We start from the raw sequence: 20,927 nt of genomic DNA on the forward strand, positions 1-20,927 counted from the left end.
CATTCAGCTGCCACTCCTGGTTTTTGGGGTCTACCTGTGCTATGGAAAGGCCATAAACAATTCCATAGGGTGGAGCCATCCCAGCCTTGGGCTCCTTCCTGCTGCCTTATCCCAGGTTTCCTGAAACAGATTCCACCAAAAAGTTACAAAATTCTGGAATGGTTTGGGTTGGAAAAGACCTTAAAGCTCAGCTTGTTCCACCTCCTGCCAAGGACAGGGACACCTCCCACTATCCCAGGCTGCTCCAAGCCCTGTCCAGCCTGACCTTGGGCACTTCCAGGGATCCAGGGACAGCCACAGCTTCTTTGGGCACCCTGTGCCTGGGCCTCACTTTCCTCACAGCCAGGAATTCCTTCCCAATATCCCATCCATCCCTGCCTTCTGGTAGTGGGAAGCCATTCCCTGTGTCCTGTCACTCCAGGCCCTTGTCCAAGTCCCTCTCCAGCTCTCTTGGAGTCCCCTGTAGATCCCACTCCCTGGCCCAGCAGTGGGAAGCAGCCCAGGGATTCAGGGAATCACAGGATCTGAGCTGAACCCACCACTAAACCACGTCCCCAGCTGCCACATCCACAAAGCTTTACATCCCTCCAGTGACTCCACTGCTACCCTGGGCAGCTGTGCCAGTGCCTGACAATTCCATCAAGGAATTTCCCCTAATAATTCCCCTGATATCCAACCTAAGCCTCCCCTGGCACAAATTCATCTCTCCATTTCCGCACCGATCCTTTCACACCGTGTGCCCCGGGACTGGCTGCACCCTTGCTCCATAAAATCCAGGATAAGGAAGGGGTGGCCTGGTGGGGCTGGGCAATTCCTCCCACTCCCAACAGCAGCACCCAGGACGTGCCAGGGATGCTCCCAATCCTGCCCCACGCCCCAGGGCTCATTCTTTGGGATGCAGCAAGTCCGGGCAGCTCCGAGACACGCGAGCGGAGGGCGGCGAGCACGCTCCTGGCAGGCAGCACCAGGATCTCGGCTGGAACAGCTCCAAAGCTGGGTGTGTGATGGGGAAAAACATTCACCTCCTATTGCCTCCCTGGAAAACATTCACCTCCTATTGCCCAGCCTGAGGCTGGGCAGATGGGGAGGTGAAAAGATGGATCCGGTGCCCTCGGTCCCCAGGCGAGCTGCAGGGCTGGCCTGGCCGGAGCTGGGGGAGGTGATGGGGCAGGAAACGCTGGGCAGAAAAGGAGAGGAGGTCGGGAAGGGCCATGGGAAGGCAGAGGATGCTGCCAACCACAGCCCTTCCCCACACGGCCCCCGAGGGTGGGAGCTGGGAGAAGCCAGGTGGGGAAGCGGTGCTGGAAACAGGGAAGGGTCACGAGGTGATCCGAAGGAGTTTCCCAGAAGTTTCCAGGATCTTTCCTAGATGAAAACTTCCTTTCTCCTTGGATGAAAAGATGTAAGTGGTAATGAGCAGAGAGGGGTAAAAAATGATGTGGTTCTCCTAAAATCTGGAGAAGCCTCAGATAAAATTTGGCACAGATGGGAGTGGCCACACGCTGAGGATGGACAGGGGTGAGGAGGAAGCATGAGGAGCAGACTGGAAAAGGGAATAAGGAGGGAAATGGGGAGAGCTGGAGCCCTTTGGAAAGGAAGGATGATCCACCTCAGGGACAGGCAGCAGAGAGGACAAAGAGGTTTGTGGTTGTTTGCTCCATGATCCTGAGCCAAAGGAAAACCAGGATGTGGTGGGCACATCCCACCAGCCAGAATTCCAGCGATGTGGAAATCACAGGCCAGCTGGGTTTGGGGTGTCTGGGCATCAAACCCAGCAGCAGAGGATCAGGAGGGTCTTGGCAAGACAAGGCACAGCCAGACCCAGGTCCTGCAGCTCCAGGAACTGGAAGAAAACACGTAGATTTATTTTGCTGACACAGGGAAATCTGGCTGCGGTTGTTTCTTTTGGGTAACGAAAGGAGCAATCCAAATTAAAACCCAAACCAAAACCCAGGAGAAGCCAGCCCGTGGGTGTCCCCAGCCTTGGGGTGACTCAGCCTCTGGGAGGGAAAGCTGTGACTGCCTGGCATCCACAAACCGGGGGCTGTGCTTGGGAAAGAGGAATTATTTCCAACTTCCAGTGATAAGACACGATGGGGTGGGAGATTCAAAGCCAACAGGGCTGCTCCAACCTCGGTTTAACAAAAGAAGCGGCAGAGATGCCTGAAAATGGGACAACTCCAGCCCTGCAACAGCAGCAGGGCCAGGGGGATGATGTTCCTCCCCTGCTGACCCCGCTGCAGGACCTTGAGGAGGGGAAAAGGAAAAAATAAATCATTTTTTGGCAAGGTACTGATGCAAACCGGCTGCCAGGCTGCAAATGCACCTCTCTGAATGGAGCAGGGGATTGGGATGCCTGTGTGAGCCAGGCATGGCCTGGGGGGTCGGCTGGGATTCCTACAGCGCTTTAAGCCCCAAGTAATTTAATGCCGTGCAGATGGGCGAGTCCCGGGGCGGGTTTGGAGAGGGATCGGCGGAGTTTTGGATGCGGGAGAAGTTTGCAGACGCACAGGTATTTTTTAAAAACAGCAATAAAAGAAATATCTCCCCAGCAGGGCTGTCCCCTGCAGCAGGCAGATGGAGACATCCTGCTGACAGGAGTTGATGGAAAAGAGACATTTGGGGAAGCTGCTGACTTCCCATCCTTGGAAATTTTCAAGATGAAGTGGATGGGGCTTGGAGCAACCTGGGATAGTGGAAGTGTCACTGGTCATGGCAGGGGGTTGGAAGGAGACGATGTTTAAGGTCTTTTCCAACCCAAAACATTCCATGATTCTGTGATTCTTCTCTAACACAAACTGATCCCCAAGCACTCCAAAAGGAGCTGGGTTATTCCCTCCACTCAGGACACGTGGGTTTCCAAAAGTCCTCCCGATCCTCCCGCCCCAGGGGCTTTGCTGTGCCGGGCAGGGGCTGAGAAAGCTCCTTAAATGAATCCCTAGTAAACCCAAAGCGGATGAGTCACGGCAGTGTCTCGGGAAGCACACTGGAGAATTTCCAGCCTCCAGGCCGGGACAGGGGCTCCTGGGTGGCCCAGCAGCACTGCCCTGCCTGGGAGCAAAGCCATCTCCCAAATTCCCGGGGCTCACACCAAGGGGGAATGCCAGAGCTTTACCCGACCTTGCCCTGCCTCGTCCGACCTCTCCAAGCCCCTCGGGGGGGTCGAGCATCCCAGGGCTGGGACCAGCAGCACCTTTCACCCCGACCTGCCCCACACAGGGACCCTCTGAGGGCACTCAGGACCAGCAGGGATGTTCCTGGAATTGATTAGGGATGCAGGAAAGGCAGACCTGGTGTCGCCAGAGCCAGGATCCAGCGCAGAGCTGGAACCACACACGGATGTGGATGTGCCTGGTTCTGTCTGGCCTCATTTCCCAGGTGTATTATCCCTCATCTCCGATGCAGGAAGGGATGCTGAGGATCCAAAGCCTTCCAGAGTGACAGCACCAGGAGTGCTTTAATGGGTCTAATTAAATCCGGGCGGATCAGTGACCGCTCCTGCGGCTTCAAACCTTTCTGGAGACCAGTGGGGGTTTTATTTGTTTGCTTTCAGTCTCACAAGAGCCCCGGGTGCTTTGATTTGCAGCCCTGAGGCACTAAACAGATAAAAGTTCCATAAATATCTGCTGGATGTTATAGATCTGAAACAAATAAAGTGCCCCCCTGCTCACAGCTCTTCCCGTAAGCAGCAGTGCGATCCTGGCCTGCTCCCGTTTCCATCGGCAATCCCAGCCTTTCCTTTGAAATCCCCTGCATCCCTCCAGCTGTTCCACATATTTCAGGCTTCAGTCTCCCCCCAGAAACTGCTCCTTTGGTTTCCCTTAAGCTCTCCCGTCTGGTTTTCATAATCCCAGGATGCAAGCGGGGACTTTTCCCAGGCCGAAGGTCTGCGATCCCTCGGGATGCAAACCTGGATCTTCCCCTGCTGATGGGCTGTGGGGGAGAGGATGGGAAACTCCAGTTTAAGAAGGACTTGAAATCCCAACGTGCCAAATTCATCCCAGAAAAGCTGCCAGGGAGCTCACATCAGTGTGATCAGCACTTGATCTGATCCGAGGAAGAGGCTGTGGAGCTGCATTTCAGGAGTTTTTCTTTTTTTAGCTTGACACAGGAGCAGCAAAATATTTCCCAAATTCCCAAGTGACTCAGAAAGGCCAATCCCATATTTCACAGTGGCTCAAATAGGCAGGAACCTGTCAGATACTGAAATCATTCAGAAAATTTTCCCTTTGATCCCCAGCTAGGACAAAGAGTTGGTAACAGAGCTCCCCTGTGCTGTCAGCTCCTGGTGAAGCTGCAGATTCCCAGCTGGTGGGAAGCCTCTGCTTGGAAAACTCCCACTCCCCCTCCCCTGAGAATGCAGCAGTTTGAGCAAATAAAGCATTTGCTCTGGGTTTTATTTTTGGCTTTTGGTCAACAGCTGGTCCGTCCCTAATGAGTGAGCTGGGCTTTGATTTCCTGCCTGGAGAAGGGGGTGAGAAATGGGAGAGGATCTGGGTTAGAAATTTGACTCACACCAGTGATCCCAGCTGGGATTTACTCCTATTAGTCCTTTGCCTGGGGACATGTCCCAAAGAGAGGCCCTGGAACAGCTCAGGAACAAGCTTAGGGGTCACAGGGGAACTGCAGGGGTGCCCAGAGAAAGTGAAGCTCCTGATCCCAGGCTCTGCAAGCTCAGGCACCACACTGCCCTCCAAACTGGGCTCAGGGAATGGGATGGCAGTGGCTCTCTTCTTCCCCTTGTGCAATTCCTTAATCATCATCACAGAACCCCAGAATGGTTTGAGTTCAGAGTGGCTTTAAATCCCATCTTATTCCATGGGCAGGGACACCTTCCACTGCCCCAGGTTGCTCAGAGCCCCATCTGACCTGGCACAGAAAACTTCCAGTGATGGGGCAGCCACAGTTTCTCTGGGCACCCTGTGCCAGGACCTCACCATCCTCATTATTCTGTTTTATTCATTTAAATCCCATCTAAACTTGCCCTCTTTTCCACATCTTTTGTTTCAGAGCATTTGAGCTCTCCCCCACCAGTGGGAGATGGGATGCTGGTCCCAGGGGAATGAGCCCATCAAATTCCTGCTCACCCACGGGCAGGGATGGCCAGAGCTCACCTGGGAAAAACCAGGTTCCTGGTATCCCTAATGGCTCCCAGCAGATTTAGGCAGGAGGGCAAAGAGCTGCTGTGACCCTGAGGAAAGAGTTTTGTAAATTTTGCTTTTCCCCTGATGAGACAGCGAGAGTGAGGAGAGCTCTTGGGAATGGCAAACCTGGGGAGAAGCCAGCCCGTCCTTCCAGAGGGACAGGGCTACCCCCAGGCCACCTCCAGCCCCCATCCATGCTGTGTCCCACCCTGGGTGGCCCTCTGGAGGGACCACATCTGATCCACATCATCTCCCAGCTGAAAATCCTGTGCCAGGCCCTTCTAGGGATGCAGCCTTACAGCCAGGGGCTCCCTGGAACTCAGGAGGAGCCGCGGGGTCCGGCTGATGGCCGTGGGCAGCTGCTTCATCTCCTGAATGTTTTTCTCCTTCCCATAAACTGGAGGAGAGGGTGGGAATGTGTCTGAGACTGGGAAATGATGGCAAGGAGGGAGAGGGATGTAAATCTTGCAAAGCACTGAAGTGACAGATCCTGGAAGAGAACTGGAGTTAGAGCAGGGAATGTTGCTGGTGGGGGAATGTGGAGGAGATGAAGAGCCAGGGTGGATGTGTCCCTGGCACAGCGTGGAACAAAGGGAAGAGCCTGGCCCCAGCTGCTCCCCCAGCACCCACATTGTCCCACATGTCCACAGGGCCTGGAAATGACAGCACCTGGAACCTCCAAGTCTCAATTTGTCCTTCAAGCCCTCTGTGACCAAGTCAATCCAAACGATGCCATTAATTAGGCAGAGTTCAAAAACATCCCTGTGGGATTTCCTGCCTCCTCCTGCTCCCCTACAGCTGTGCCACAAGGTAGGAGAAAGGAGGAAAGCTCATAAAGCAGAATTAAGGCAAGATGCTCTGTAGAGCATCCCTGATTAATCATTTTCCTTTCATTTTGAGGGACCCCCATCCTCCCCTGGTCCACACAGCCCCAAAGCACAGCTCACCTTCCCCATCCCAAGCATGCAACACGTGTCAGCTCTCCAAGGAACGCTGGGCTTCATTAAATCCAGGTCATTAAACTCCAGGGAAGCACCCAGGCACTGGCAGGGATCTCTCATTGTCTGCACGGCCGCAGGAGCAGCTCCAGACACGGAAGAAGCTGAAATCTGATGTGTAATAACTCCACCTAGAGGGAAAAGGGACTGGGAGAGAAGGGCCACGGGTGAGCACAGCAGGGCTGAGCACATTCCCATCCTGGCACACAGAAGGGATGGCCACTGGGACAACAGTGGCATGGTCACAGAATCGTGGCATCACAGAAGGGTTTGGGTTGGAAGGGACTCCCAAACCCATCCAGTGCCACCCCTGACACCTTCCACCACCCCAGGTTGCTCCAAGTCCCATCCAACCCGGCCTGGGAACACTTCCAGGGATCCAGGGGCAGCCACAGCTTCTCTGGGCACCCTGTGCCAGGGCCTGCCCACCCTCACAGGGAAAAGTTTCTTCCTGATCTCTAATCCAACACCCCCTTTGTTCAGTTTGAATGCTCTGTCCCTTGGGTGTGTCTGAGACCATCAGTTCCCAGCGATCCCATGGCTGGCTCAGATCCCAAAGCCACCTGTCCCTTTCCACCCCAGGAACAGCTGTCCCTCACTGGTATCACACAGAAGATTCTTCAAGTCCTTCTTGGGACACTTAAATACATCCCTTAAATATATCCCCCAATACCCAAGGAAGAGGAGGGCAAGGGATCAGGGCTGTATTTCCTTTGGAGAAGCTTCTATCCTGAATTTAATGGAGCTTTGGGGAACACAGCATTCCTCAAGTGTCCCACTGATGGGACATCAGGTGACAGCCAGGGGGCAAATGCCATCTTGGTGCCACCATGGTGGAAGGAGAAAAGGCAGAAGCTGCTATTTACCCACTAATCCAGGAGAACAGCCTATGGAACCCACAGTGTGCTCATTTAGTACAGGAAGATCTGTCATCACAGTGCTCTGCCTGTGGCTGATGGGAATATGTCCTTTTACCCCAAATTTCCAGAGTCACCTGCAGTGTGCACGCCCCTGGACCTGCAGCACTCTGGGATCAGAAACACCATTTGGGCTTCATCCCCCCATTTCTCACCCCAAGGTCAGATTTGTGCTGGATCTGATCCCAGCTCCAATTTTTTTGGGATGAGGCGATACTATTTTACTTCCCATAAAACAGCCACATCCAAAGGAGGGTGAGACCCATAATTAAGCTGGAGCATTTTTTGTTGTATTTTTAAAGCCTTGACTCAGACTCTGAGCCAGGATATTGGAGCATTAATAAGGGGAGATGTTGTCAGCTTTAGGTAGGGCTTTTCTCCGTGAAAAAAAAAAAAAAAGTGGGTTTGGGACATGGGCAGGAAAGATGGGAAAACCTGGAGACACCAAACACTCCCAGCCTCCATGGATGGCAGGCTGGGGCTGCAACACCCCTGTGGCTCTGAAAACTTTCTGGGCAGTTAAATTACATTTGGCTGCTTGGTTAAAGATGGGATAATTATTTCCAGCGAGGCAGACATGGTCCAGATGCACTTCTCCTTCCATAACTGCACTAACACTATCCCAAACCCCAAGGAAATGCCATTTTCCAGGCCCAGGAGGCCATCTGGATGGCAGCAGAGCTTTGCCAGGTTTCCTCTTGACTTTATTAAGCTGGAGCAGATATTTAGTATCTCATTATCTGTCTGCAGGAAACACTTGGGGAGACAGAGCAGCATCTTTCTCTCCAGGAGAAAACCAGGCACTGCATCCTCTGCAAAATCCAGGTGCCTGGAGCTGGTTTGTGCAGCTCTTCTGACTTTTCCACCTCTCAGGATTTGTTTGTGGCTGGGTACAGCCCTGGCTGTGAGAGGTTAAAAGAGCCAAAGAGGCCGATTCCCTGGGTATTCCAAGCCCTGAGCATGTTTCCAAAACAGAATGTAAACACTTTTATTGTGGCAAGGATTCCTCTGCTCTTCCTGCCTTGTGTCATGCAGCCGAAGGAAAAGGAGAGCACTTTTTCCTCTCCTCATAAAGCAGGGTGTGTTCAGGCTCTGACACTGACATCAAACAAGTGCATGGCTCCCTTCCCATCTTCCTGGCTGTCCCACAGTCATGGATTTGCAATTTCCCTGCTGACAAATCCAGAGCAGCCAAAGGAGATCACTTTGCTGGAGTTTTGGGAGTTTTTTTCCCCACAGCAACAGAAAATGTCACAGTGGAACAGGCAGAGAGGAGATGTGGAAATGAGGAAAGAGTGGAAAGGTGTTATTTCAACTTTCCCCTCGGTCTTCAGCAGCCAAATCCTGGCCTCAGAGATAGCAGGGAGCTGTGGATCCTTGTCGGCCTTGGAACCCATTCCCTGGGCAGTGCCAGCACCCTCTGGATGAAGAACCATTCCCTAATATCCAATTCGACTCCCCTGGCACAGCTCCAGCCCTTCCCTGGGTCCTGTCCTTGCTCAGCAGAGAAGGAGCAAAGCCCATTTCATGTGTGGACTCAGCAAAAGTGGCTGATCCCTGATCCAGTTTTTCCCATCCTGGGAACACCAATCAATGTAATGGAGCTGTTGGAGCGAGCCCAAGATGATCAGAGGGATGGAGCAGCTCTCCTCCAAGGAAAGGCTGGGAGAATTGGGATCGTTCAGCCTGGAAGAGACTTCAGAGTGACCTACTGGGAACACCAATCAATGTAATGGAGCTGTTGGAGCGAGCCCAAGATGATCAGAGGGATGGAGCAGCTCTCCTCCAAGGAAAGGCTGGGAGAATTGGGATTGTTCAGCCTGGAAGAGACTTCAGGGTGACCTCATTGCAGCATCCAGTGCCTGAAGGGAGCCTACAAAAAAAACATGGAGAAAGATTATTTACAAGGGCCTGCAATGACAAGGAAGGTTTTCCCATCCAGATCATTCCCCTGCTCTGGTTTAGACTCTTGCTGCTAAAAAATCCACAGGGAAAAAGATTTGTCAGCTTCTGTGCCAGGACAGCACTGGTCTCCAGGACTGACAAACTCAGCCTTGCTGGGGCAGAGCAAGAGTTTTAACCAAAATAAAGGATTTTCCCCTCATTTTTCAACATTCCACTGCTGCACAGGAGCGCTGGAGGCTGGAAGCTGAGTTACACACACAGAGTGCACAGCCCAGCTGCCAAACCCCACAGGCCAGATGCGTCTGCTGGCTCAGGATGTCCCTCCACAGGCATTGCAGGAAACTGGGAGGATGCTCCTGGAGAAGAACTGCCCAAAAATCGCTGCATTTCCCGCTGCAGGTGCAGGAGCTCTGCTCCGAGCCTCCGTGGGGAAAGCTGGGCTGACCCCATGTGGTCGTGGCCTTGTTATGGCATGGCTTTGATTTCAGAAAGCATTGATTTTCCACTCTTACTCACACAAAGTGTAAAATCTACCTCAAATCCATAAAATCTTTCCATCCAGGAGAAGGCACTGTGGTGGGAGTTAAGCTAAAGCTCTGTCTGGCATTTTTCACCCCATGGGAATGTGTCCACACTCCCAGTGTCCCTGTTCAACCAGGCAAAGCAGCACAATAAAATATTCATTTTTAGCATGGATGGGACATTCCCACTCCTCTGAATCCCTCAAAACAAATGAGAGGGGACAGGAGGGGAAACTCACACCCAGTTTGTGCCTTTCCCTCACAATAAAAGGTTAAATATTGCAGCGTTCATCTGGCTGCTGTCTGGGAGCTTCGCCCCCAGATTTTGGGTGTGGAAGGTCAGGGTGTGTCATCTGGTCACTCTGGGCCTGAAGAAGTCAAAAAATAAGGAATGTTGATTGTTTCCATGGTTACAGAATGATTCATTCTGATGGTAAAATAACAGGGGAGATACATGGAAAATGAGAATCATGTCTCACAAGTGTTTTGTGTAATTTTTTGCGTTCACCAGTTCTCCTGCCGCAGGCTATGTGCGCGCCCTGACCTCAGCTATTTGTAAAACCGTCTCTTGAGATGACCCCAAAGTTGAGGTTTTTTATTGAAAAGGAATTGAAAGCCAAGTCTGTCAGCCTTGGAGGCTGAGCAAGGCCCATCCCTGCACAGGTCCTGTCCAAGCAGAGCAATGGAGCCTCCAAAAAAATCCCAGAGATAAAAACGATCAAAGTGAGGGCCTGGAGGGACAGGGTAGGAGGCAATGGCTTTAAATTGGAAGAGGATGGGTTTAGATGGGATATTAGGGAGGAATTGTTCCCTGTGAGGGTGGGCAGGCCTCAGCTGTGGCTGCCCCTGGATCCCTGGCAGTGCCCAAGGCCAGGCTGGACAGGGCTTGGAGCCACCTGGGATGGTAGGGAGTGTCCCTGCCCATGGCCGGAGCTGGAACAAGACCATCTTTAAAGGTCCTTTCCCACCCAGTCTGGAATTCCGTGATTCTAAAATTCCAAAGCCATCAAACGCCTCAGCCTTGGCATCCCTGAGGGGGTGCAAGGGGGGTGTGTGTGTGTGTGTCGTGCCTCGCTGCCTTCACCCTTCCCCTCGAAGAGCCCACTGAGACTTTTGTGAAGGTGAAAAACCCTTCAGGCGGCGGGAAGAGCGGCGGCAGCACCGAACCGCGACACGACCCGCCATCACCACACGCCACCGCCCGCCATCTTGGCGGGCCCCTGAGGGGGGGGCGGGAGGGGCGTGGCCTCACCAGTCAGGGGGCGTGTCCACGGCTCTCCCGCCCAATCCGCGCGAGCGAGCGAGCCGGGCCCTAAAGGTCGCGAGGCCGGCTGAGGGGCCGTGGAGGGGCGTGGCCAGAGGGCGGAGCTCGGCGGCGATTGGCTGCGGCCGGCTGCGGTCGGCTGCGATTGGCTGCGCGCGGGCGGGCCGGGCCCCGCCCACCCAGGGGGGTGTCCGTGCGGCGCGTGCGGCGCGTGCGGGTGAGTGCGGGCAGCGGCCCTGAGGGGCTGCGGGAGGGGAAGGGTCCCCTCATGAGGGGTCGGTCCGGGGACGGGTCCCACCCCCGAGGGGCTGCGGGAGGGGAAGGGTCCCCTCATGAGGGGTCGGTCCGGGGACGGGTCCCACCCCCGAGGGGCTGCTTCAGCTCAGGGGCGCTGCGGGGACACCGCTGAGGGGCTGCGCGTGTGTGGCGGGGTTGATGTGACCGCATCCCGAAGCGGGATGCACCTCCAGCGAGGGGCTGCGGGTGGAGTGGGGGGTGCCCTGAGTGGAGGGGCTGGTTTGGGGAAGGGTCCTACCCCCGAGGGGCAGCTTCAGCTGAGGGGAGCTCACCCCCGAGAGGCCGTGTGTGGGGTGAGGGGGTGTGGGACCCCCCGAGGTTGAGGAGAGCCCCCCGAAGGGCTGCGTGTCGAGGGGATCCCCTCACGGGGCCCTGTGCGAGCTGGGGACAGCCCCTCCGGAGGTCGGTCTGTCCCACGGGGCTCTTTCAGCTGAGCAGAGCCCTGGGGACCCTGCAGGGGCACAGCTGGGCTCTGTCAGCCCGTGCCCCACAGCTGGGGGGCTGGCAGAGGTCTGGCCGAGCACCCAGTGACCCTCCCGGGGGGTTTTGGGGGTGTCCCCCGGGATGGCAGCTCAGCTCAGGGGGTCCCTGGCCATACCCTGCTCCCAACACATGTGGGGACCAGGATGACCCACAGGCCTGAGCTCTCCTTCCCTGCGCCTTAATCCTTTTTTCTTGTTTTTAATTGACATTATCCTAAATCATATTCCTGCCTCCAGAAAATGAGCATAACTTGCAGCTCTGTCCTGCTCCAGCTGTGCCAGAAATATTTGGGAAAGTGACTCTTAGTTGGTCACTAATTGCTCCTAGAGCATTGAAAATTGTATTTTCCCTTTGTGCTTTTCTCTTGGTGTGCTGTAACCCTGAGCTGGAGTTTGAGGTTTGCTTTATTCTGTACAGACGCTGTTTGAATGTTGATATGGACATTTGGGAATTCTGGGGGACAGAGGAAAAGTGACATTGGACTGGTTGAGCTGCAGGAACAGAGAAATCTGTAGGAATGTTTCTCTTTGCAGTTCATCTTTCCTGCTGTTTCATTTTGAAAATTCACATGGGGTGAGAGTTTGTGTTGCTGTTGAATTGCTGTAACAGCAAATGTTTTTACTTTTATATGCAAAATCAGGGTGATAGCTGAGATTCAAAGGCCAGTGTGTACCAGCAGGTGGCATAAAAAAAAAAAGATTTTGTTTTGGTTTTTTTTTTAGTTAAGAGATTTCAGTTGGGTTTCTGGAGCCACTTTCACTTTTGAGGCTCATTACACTGTGATGCTTCACAGCAAATATTCTGTTCTTTCTTTGGGCTGTGAGGTGTCTTATTTTAAAAAGTGTCATCCTAAACAGTTTTTTCTTTCTGCTGTTTGGCCTGACCACTAGTGTGTGACTGCTGTGTTGATGGTGGAGCTAAGGCAATCTGAAGATCTATAAAGAAATTGGAAGTTTTCATGAGCTCTGCTCATACCAGAACCCTGAGCAGGTATTCCACAGGGGACAGGATAAGAATTATTTTCCTTTATCGTAGAATTTATCACAGAATTCCAGAATTGGAAGGGACCTTAAAGCCCATCTCAGTGCACCTCCTGCCCTGGGCAGGGACACCTTCCACTCTCCCAGGCAGCTCCAAGCCCTGTCCAGCCTGAACACAACAAGGAAGAAGCTCCCTTTGTCACCCGGAGTAACCCAAGCTCTTCAATCATTAACGGGTGTCTCCCTGTCACCTTGTCCCTGTTTCATGGCCACTGTGGGGCTGTGCTTGGCAGCTGGGCTCTGCAAACACACAGAGCACACAGGGCAGCCCGGGAGGGGCAGGCTGGGCTGGGCTGGGCCATCACCTGCTGTGGGATGGGCACATCAAATATTTGTGGGAAAAAGGGCACTACTCCCACAGCAGGTTTGCAGTTGAACAGCAGTGCAGGTGAGGGCTAGGCAGGTTGCTGGGAGGTTTTTTGGGGGTGATGCTTTCCTTCCCAGAGGGCTGTGGAGTTAAATGGCCTCCTCAGAGCCTTTGAGGCTGGACTTTCCCAGGATAAACACACGAGCTGAAGGCTGAGCAGGTGAAGTGAACAGCAGTGTGTTCACCTTCCTGGAAATCCCTGAGGCAAATCCCATGGCGTGCTACAGGGGGAACAGCTTATTTAGAGGTTAAACCACACCTCACCTGTTCCATTCCAGATTCTGTCTGCAGCCATGATGCCCGTGGCCACCGTGATGCCCGATGACACGCCCATGTTTGACCCCAGGATCCTGCAGGAACTCGACTGGAGTGAGAACACCACGGCCTTTTCTCCTGCTATTTCTCCACTGGATCCAGGGGATGGGCTGGTCCTGAGACCACTTTGCACAGCTGATTTAAATCGAGGTAGGATCCTGGTTTATCGTTGCCAGAAATGACAGTGGGGAACTGAGCTGGTAACTTGTGTTTCTGTAGGAGCTTTCAGTAGACTGGGATTGCTCATTTTTCCTGATTTGGGTTATTTTTATCAGTAAACAATTTGATGGAATTTTAGAGCATCCTGAGTTGCAAATGACCCATGGGGATCATTGAGTCCAGCCCCTGAATCTGCACAGGACACCCCAACAATGCCACCCTGAGCCTTGTCCTAACATCCCTTGGGCTCTGGTAGCCTTGGGGCTGTGACCATGTCCTGCTTTGTCCTGTGTGACCACATCCCTGAATTTGAGCTTTTGGCATCATGGATTGGTGCTGCATTGGGTGACCCTGAAAATCTGGTTTACTGTTTTAATTCTAAAATTCAAGTAAAATCTTCCAAATAATCCACAAGTTCCCATTCACCATGGTTTTGGAGAGGGAGCACAGTTCATACTGTACCCTTTAATACCAAAACAGCATGAACAAGCATCTTGGTGCATGAATTCTCCTTCAGTTCTGGAATTTGGATTAAAAGGTTGCTTTGGACTCATTATTCCAGGCTCACTTGAGCTTTAGCCAATCCTTCAACATTTTTCCATCCCACTGCGATGTGATGGTGCCATGGTCCCACTCCAAACAGCTCTGTTGGGTTGTTCCTTGCTCTTTGGAGCTGGTTGTGTGTCTGTCCCTCCCTGAGAGTTGTTTTCCCCCTCCTTTCCTGCCAGGCTTTTTCAAGGTTCTGGGTCAGCTGACAGAAACAGGAGTTGTGAGCCCGGAGCAGTTCATCAGTGAGTACCTCATCATTCCTTGGCTTTTCCACAGGGCTTGCAGGGAATCAGAGGATCCTGATGCTGACAGCAAAGCTGCTCAGGTGTGAGTGCCTGATGCCAGAGGGAGGGATGAGTTCAGCTCCCCTTGGCACTCAGCCTTGCATCCAGCTGCAGCTATCCCCAAGGGCTGCTTGAATTGCTGCCGAAATTGTGAAACTGGTTTTTAGACTGAGCTTTAGGTAGCTGGTAAGGATGAATTAGTTGGGTTGCTCCAAGCCCCTCCAACCTGGACTGGAACACTCTCCAGGATGGGGCAGCCACAGCTGCTCTGGGCACCCTGTGCCAGCCCCTCACCACCCTCTCAGGGAAGAATTCCTTCCCAGTATCCCGTCTAACCCTGCCTCTGGCAGTGGGAAGCCATTCCCTTGGTGCTGTCCCTCCAGTCCCTTGACCAAAATCCCTCTCCAGCTCTCTTTGAACCTACTTTAGATCCTCCCTTTAAATCCTCCTCCCAGGCCAGACAGGCAGTGGGGAGGCAGCTCAGGGATTCACAGGATCTGAGCCAAACCCAGCACTGCTCCATGTCCCCAGGTGTCACATCCACACAGCTTTTGAATCCCTCCAGGGATGGGGACTCCACATCCTGGGCAGCTGTGCCAGGGCTGGACAACCCTTGCCATGCAGTTCTTCCCTGTGAGGGTGGCACAGGGTGCCCAGAGAAGCTGTGGCTGCCTCTGGAGGTGTCCACCACCAAGGCCTTGGAGCAACCTGGGACAGTGGAACGTATCCCTGCCTGTGGAAAGGGGTGGAATGAGATGAGCTTTAAGGTCCTTCCAGCCCAGAACATTCCATGATGTGATATTGTTTCGCCCATGTGCAGAGCTGCTCAACAAGGGGGGTTTTCTGGGAAAAGAAGGAAAAGAAAATTATGTAATTCCTGCTTTTCCATGGGTTCATCTGACTCTGGGGCATTCATTTTCTGGAGTCTTGGGTGCATCATCCCTGTGATTTGCAGTCAGACACTGCTGCAAAAATCAGATTTAACTGCAGTTTACTGTGAGCCTGAATTGCCTGCTCCCACAGAAACCTTCGAGCACATGAAGAGGTCTGGAGATTACTACGTCACCGTGGTGGAGGACACCAACCTGGGGCAGATCGTTGCCACGGCAACGCTGGTTATAGAACACAAATTCACTCACTCCTGTGCCAAGGTAAATCCTGCAGCTGGGAAGGGAGGAAAAGAGCCTGGCCCTGACTCTGGGCATGCTGGTTTTATGGTGTTATTGTGTGGTGACAACCACAAGTTCTGTCAGGGGAGGTTTAGGTTGGATGTTGGGAAAAATTTCCTTGTGGAAAAAGGTGGTCCAGGCCTGTACAGGCTGATCAGGGCTGTGGTGGAGTCCCCATCCCTGGAGGGATTTAAAATCCATGTGGATGTGGCACTTGGGGACATGGGTTAGTGGTGGCTTTGGCACTGCTGGGGAACAGTTGGGCTTAATGGTCTCAAAGGGCTTTTCCAACCTTAAAAATATAAATATTTTTAAAATATATTTAAAAATATCAAGTATTTTGTATATTCAAAAAAAATATATCACATCCTTGAGTGCTGAGCTGACAGTAACAGGAGGCTTTGGCTTTTCCTAAGGAAAAAGGAGCACTGGGAGATGTGTCCCGTTGTGGCATGAGCCTTGGAAGGAGTCAGACGTGGTTCTGACAGAGCAGATGGCTGAGGATCCCCGTGCTGGGAGTCCCAGGCAGGCTGTGAACACAGGGAGCTGGAAGGGCAATCCCAAGGCTAACAAACACTTGCCTGTGTTTTCAGAGGGGCAGGATAGAAGACGTGGTGGTCAGCGGGGAGTGCAGAGGGAAGCAGCTTGGAAAACTGTGAGTATTCCCCACCTCTGGCATTCAGCGAGCCCTTTACACCTCACACCTTCCTGCCAAGCACCTGGGAGGAATTCAGCCAGCAGGGATCACCAGCTGGGCAGAAAACGATCTGCAGGAAAACACAGGGAGTGCTGGCAGCCCTCGGTGTTGTGGCTGTGATAACAGAGCTCATTAAATATTCACTGACCCAGCATTTAATTGCTGATTTTTTTTGTCTTTTCCAGATTAACGTCCACCCTCACCTTGCTGAGTAAGAGACTGAACTGTTACAAAATCACGCTGGAGTGTCTGCCCAAAAATGTGGATTTCTACAAGAAGTTTGGCTATTTGGTATCTGATGAAAACTACATGTTTCAACGGTTCTTTAATTAACAGCTTCTAGGTGCTCTGGGTTCTTTTTATTTTTTTCTTGGAAAGACTGTTGGTGGAGGAGCTTGTGCTACAAACATTCTCTCCGTGGAAAATTTCTATAGTTTATTGCTGCAGATATAACAATCCCTATAAATAATGAACATCAAATGTGTAAATCTTGGGGGGAAAAAAAATTACTGAGGTTTTAGAAAGAGTCCTCTGGGTTAGAAAATAAGTTTAGAACTAATTTTTACTACTGTTGAGTCGAGGTGAAGTTTTCTGTTCCAGCTGAGTTACAAAGGACTCGTTAAAGGGATGGTTTTTAACCAAAGGTATATATTTTTATCTCAAATTTTTTCTTGCATTGTATTTTTCTAAAGGTTTGTGCTTCTTTTCTCAGCAGCCAAAGGACAGCCCTGGGACTGTCCTGGCTGTGCTGAGGGAAGGATGACGTAGCTGGGGAAGGGATGAGGCTTCTCTTGTGCAGAATCAGTGACACACAACAGGCCTTAGTTCTGTTTTTTTCCCATGGCACCTCATGGAAGTGCTGGTGGTGCATCTGAAGTTTTCTAGGCACTGTTTTCCAAGACTGGATTTGTTGCTGTTGGTGCAGGTTGGGGAGAATCCTTCCAGGCTGTGCTGAAAATGGATGTGTGCTTCTCACTGCAGGGCTCCTGCACTTTAGCTGATAACTTGGTTTTCAGGATAATTACTTTTTTTTTTTTTGCTGACACAAAAACCCCAAATGTGGTTTGCAACAGGGCAGAGGGTAACAGGGATGCTGGAATGTCTGAAGGAACGTATCCCATAGGGAGTGGGGTTCTGGTGATCACTGGCAAGGGGACTGGGATGGCAGGTTCAGCTTCACCTGAGGGAGCTGGGGGTGTTCAGCCCAAAAAAGCCTTAGAGACTTCCAGGGCCTGAAAAGGAGGGAGAGGGACTTTTGTAGGGGCAGGACACAGGGATTGGCTTCCCACTGCCAGAGGGCAGGGTTAGATTGGATACTGGGAAGGAATTCCTGGCTGGGAGGGAGGGCAGGCCCTGGTATAGAATTCCCAGAGAAGCTGTGGCTGCCCCTGCATCCCTGGCAGTGCCCAAGGCCAGGCTGGACAGGGCTTGGAGCAGCCTGGGACAGTGGGAGGTGTCCCTGTTGGAATGAGATGAGTTTAAGGTCCTCTCTGGGATTTACTGAGCACCCCTGGCCCAGCCACTGGATCTCCAGAGGGCCAGGAGGGATTTCCACCTGTGGCACAGCAAACCAGCAGAGAAATCCCCCTCTTCTCCCACGGGATTGCTGCTCCTGCTGCTGTGGAATTTCTCTGGTGCTGCAAGGTTGGATCAATGATTTTAGCACTTTTGCCAGGGGTGAAAAGCAAAGAACATCCAAAGGCCTGCTGGCAGCAGTGCTGTTTTGTGTTTTGTGTGGGGAGTGACAAATGCCACAGCCATGAACAGGGCATTGTACCCAGCCTGGGTTGTTTGTGGGCAGCCAGGCCTTCCACACTGTCCTGCTTTGTGCTCTGGAGAGCGACTCTGCAGTGCTGGGGGCTCTGCTTGATCTTCCTGAGGGTTCTCCACTCCATCCAGTGTCTCCTTGGTGATGTCTGCTTTATTTATTGATTATTTTTTTAAAGGATATCTTTGTTTAAGCTGAATAAATGATTGCCACCTGTACCTGGACTGTTTTTCATGGAGTGAGGATGTGCTTGTTGAGCAGCAGCACCTGCTGCAGTCCCTGTTCCCCTTGCCTGGGCTGAAAAGAACACTTTTTAAGCAGTTCCATGTGGATTTCTGTCCCAGGAGAAAGCAGATGTGCTCCTCTGGCAGCATCTGCATGGCTCCAGCCCTGACTCTCATTCTGTAAAGCAAGAGCTTTCTGCTGGCCCAAGTGACTGAGGTGGATTTTCCTGCCCTTCACACTTGTAATTAATTCAGAATTGCCACGATTTGAAGTGGATTATTTGAATTCCATGGCATCTCCACCATGTAAAGAGCCCCAGGCCCTCATTAAGAGTTAATGAGAAGATCAGAGTGAGGAGCAGGTGCTGTGCCCTGCTCAGATCACTGTGGAACAGATGAATGGGGTTGAGAGCTGGGCTTTGTGGCTGCAGTCCCTCGGGGCAGCTGAAGAGCTCTTTGTCCCTCCCAGAGGTGACATTCCCACCCTGTGCACAAACAGCAGCTGGAGAGCTGGAAGTGCCCAGCCTGGGGACTGGGAGGTGCCCCGGGACACCACAGGGACAGGGACAATGCCACAAGTGCCAGCTCTGCCTGGCCCTAGGGGAAAGGAAACAGCAACTGCAGCAGCCCTGAAATCCATCCACAGTGCAAAGGGCTGAAGAGGGAAGAGCAAGGGCCCTGTATGTTCATTATGTGTACATAAAAATAGATCTAAAATATAGCCACAAATATGTATATATCAAATCTGTATGTATGGATATGTATTTTATGTATATGTAAAATCTACATATGGGTATGTATTTTATGTATATATAAAATCTATATTGACAGATTTATACCGTATACATATTTATATATATATACATACACATCTAGAGAGACTATATGTATATATATATATATATGTATAAAATCAACCATGACCTTCTTGAGGCAAGCACCAAACCTTTCATCAATGTCTTTTCCCTGGACCACAAAGGCATCTGGGTACCTCTGTTTCAGATTCATATAATTATCTACAGCTATATAGATATTTTTATATATATTTGTATAAATATATTTAATCATACAAATAGTATCTATATAAAACCAGCAGTATTTGGACATGGAGTTGATTAATTTGGACATACAGTTGGAGAATCCCAGACTGGTTTGGGTTGGAAGGGACCTCAAAGCCCATCTCATTCCACCATCCCTGTTTGCTCCAAGCCTTGTTCAGCCTTGCCTGGGACACTTTTTTTGGAGAGAACCAGCCCTAACAGCATTACCAGCTTCTCCAGAGGTTGTATGTTACCTCCTCCCCGTGATTTAAGTTTTTGGCTCTTTCCCACCCTGAGGAAGAGATTTCCAGCTCCTTCACTCTGCTTCCCCTAAGCTGGAAAAGGCAATTTCAGCACCTCAGTCCAGAGCTGTGGATTCCCAAAGATTTGGGTGTTGCAGTTTTCTGTTTGAACCTGGGAAATAAAAATAATAATTCCCCCTCCACTTCTCCTTCCAGTCCACAGTGAGAGACCCTGCTTCCAATTCCTGCCTTTAGTTCAACCCCCAAAACCAAGTGTTGAAACAAACACCTCCTGGCAGCGAAACTCCAGCAGACACACACAGGAAGCTTTAAATAGATGGCTTAGTAATAGATCTGAGGAAAATTAAATCTCACAATCCCCTAGGATCTGACAGGCAGACAGACCAGAATGACTGTAAAAGGCACCAGGAGGGGGTAATGCCAGGGAAAAAAAAACGTGGATTGATGAGAAATCCTTAGTCATGGAGCTTGTCAGCAGGAAGGGAGTGTTCCCAGGACCCCAGAGAGAACAGACACGGACATGGAGCAGCCTGGAGATGAATCAGTGCCTTCCATCTGTGCCTCATCCCTCCCCTTCCCCAGGGAGCTGGAATTGACGGGGATTTGACGCCTCCCAGCCCAGCTGGTGGCTGGCAGTGCCTGGGGGCTGTGCAGGGCCAGGCACAGCCACACTGCTGCCATGTGGGAGCCTCGTGCTCCAAAGGCCAGGAATGCATTTCCCAACAGCCCCAGAGCATTCCTTTATGGAGGGTCAAGTTCAGAGCAGGAACAAACCCTCTCCAGCTCAAAGCAGCACTGGACACTGGCACAGTGCAGCTCTCCAGGAGATAAATCACTTCTTTTTTTTCCAGCTGAAAAGTTCCTGCCTAAAGCATCGCACTATTTATTGCAGATTTTTTCTCCCCTGAAGGAATTACTGTGCTCCATCACTGCTGCAGGTGGCAGAGGGTATCAGCAGGAACAGGAATGTGCTGCTGGATGCTCTGATCCCCAAACCCTGAGCCCATTTTTTCCCTGTTAAAACACAGCCTGCTTCCCAAGCTCAGACTTCCCAAGCACCCACGTTTTTCTAACGGCCTCGCTCAGTCACCACAGTGCTCCCAAATCATTCCAGCCCTGGCTTTTAGGCAACAAACACTGGGAAATAAAGCAGATGCAGAACCAGGACTGTGCTTGCTTTGCACAACCTCTGTGCTGCTGAGGCAGGAGAGTTACAGCTGCACAATCACCAATCTGAAAACCTTAAAGCACCAAGAATTGCTTTCTTAGCTCAGTCTAAGGTTTCACCAGAGCTGAGGTGAATCCTTTAATTCTTCATCCCATTATGGGCAGTGCCCTGGGCCTCAGTTTTCTAAGATAAATCAAATTTTTACCTGAAATGATGCCACTACTGCCTTGCAACAGCAACCACTCCTTGAAAACCAGCTTGAGGATGTTCTAGATAGTTCAACTTGAATTAACCTCTATGCTTATATGTCCCTAAAGCACATTTCTGCCATAATACATACTGAGAACAAGGTGAG

General features: G+C 51.7%; 1 protein-coding gene across 2 annotated transcripts; it reads left to right on the forward strand.

The window, feature by feature from the left end:
* Positions 1-10,956: 10,956 nt before the first annotated feature.
* Positions 10,957-16,606, forward strand: GNPNAT1 (glucosamine-phosphate N-acetyltransferase 1). Of its 2 annotated transcripts, none has more exons than XM_041410468.1 (6): positions 10,957-10,966; positions 13,215-13,401; positions 14,139-14,201; positions 15,267-15,394; positions 16,006-16,067; positions 16,295-16,606. In XM_041410468.1, the coding sequence occupies exons 2-6, from the start codon at positions 13,230-13,232 to the stop codon at positions 16,440-16,442; spliced, it is 573 nt and encodes a 190-aa protein (XP_041266402.1). In that variant the 5' UTR covers positions 10,957-10,966; positions 13,215-13,229; the 3' UTR covers positions 16,443-16,606. The 2 variants fall into 2 exon arrangements, with proteins under 2 accessions (XP_041266402.1, XP_041266393.1); XM_041410459.1 differs by lacking the exon at positions 10,957-10,966 and adding an exon at positions 12,499-12,519.
* The last annotated feature ends 4,321 nt before the right edge of the window (positions 16,607-20,927 follow it).

The sequence above is a fragment of the Onychostruthus taczanowskii genome, unplaced genomic scaffold, assembly GCF_017590055.1.
Source record: "Onychostruthus taczanowskii isolate IOZ18803 unplaced genomic scaffold, ASM1759005v1 scaffold100, whole genome shotgun sequence".
Classification (NCBI taxonomy): domain Eukaryota; kingdom Metazoa; phylum Chordata; class Aves; order Passeriformes; family Passeridae; genus Onychostruthus; species Onychostruthus taczanowskii.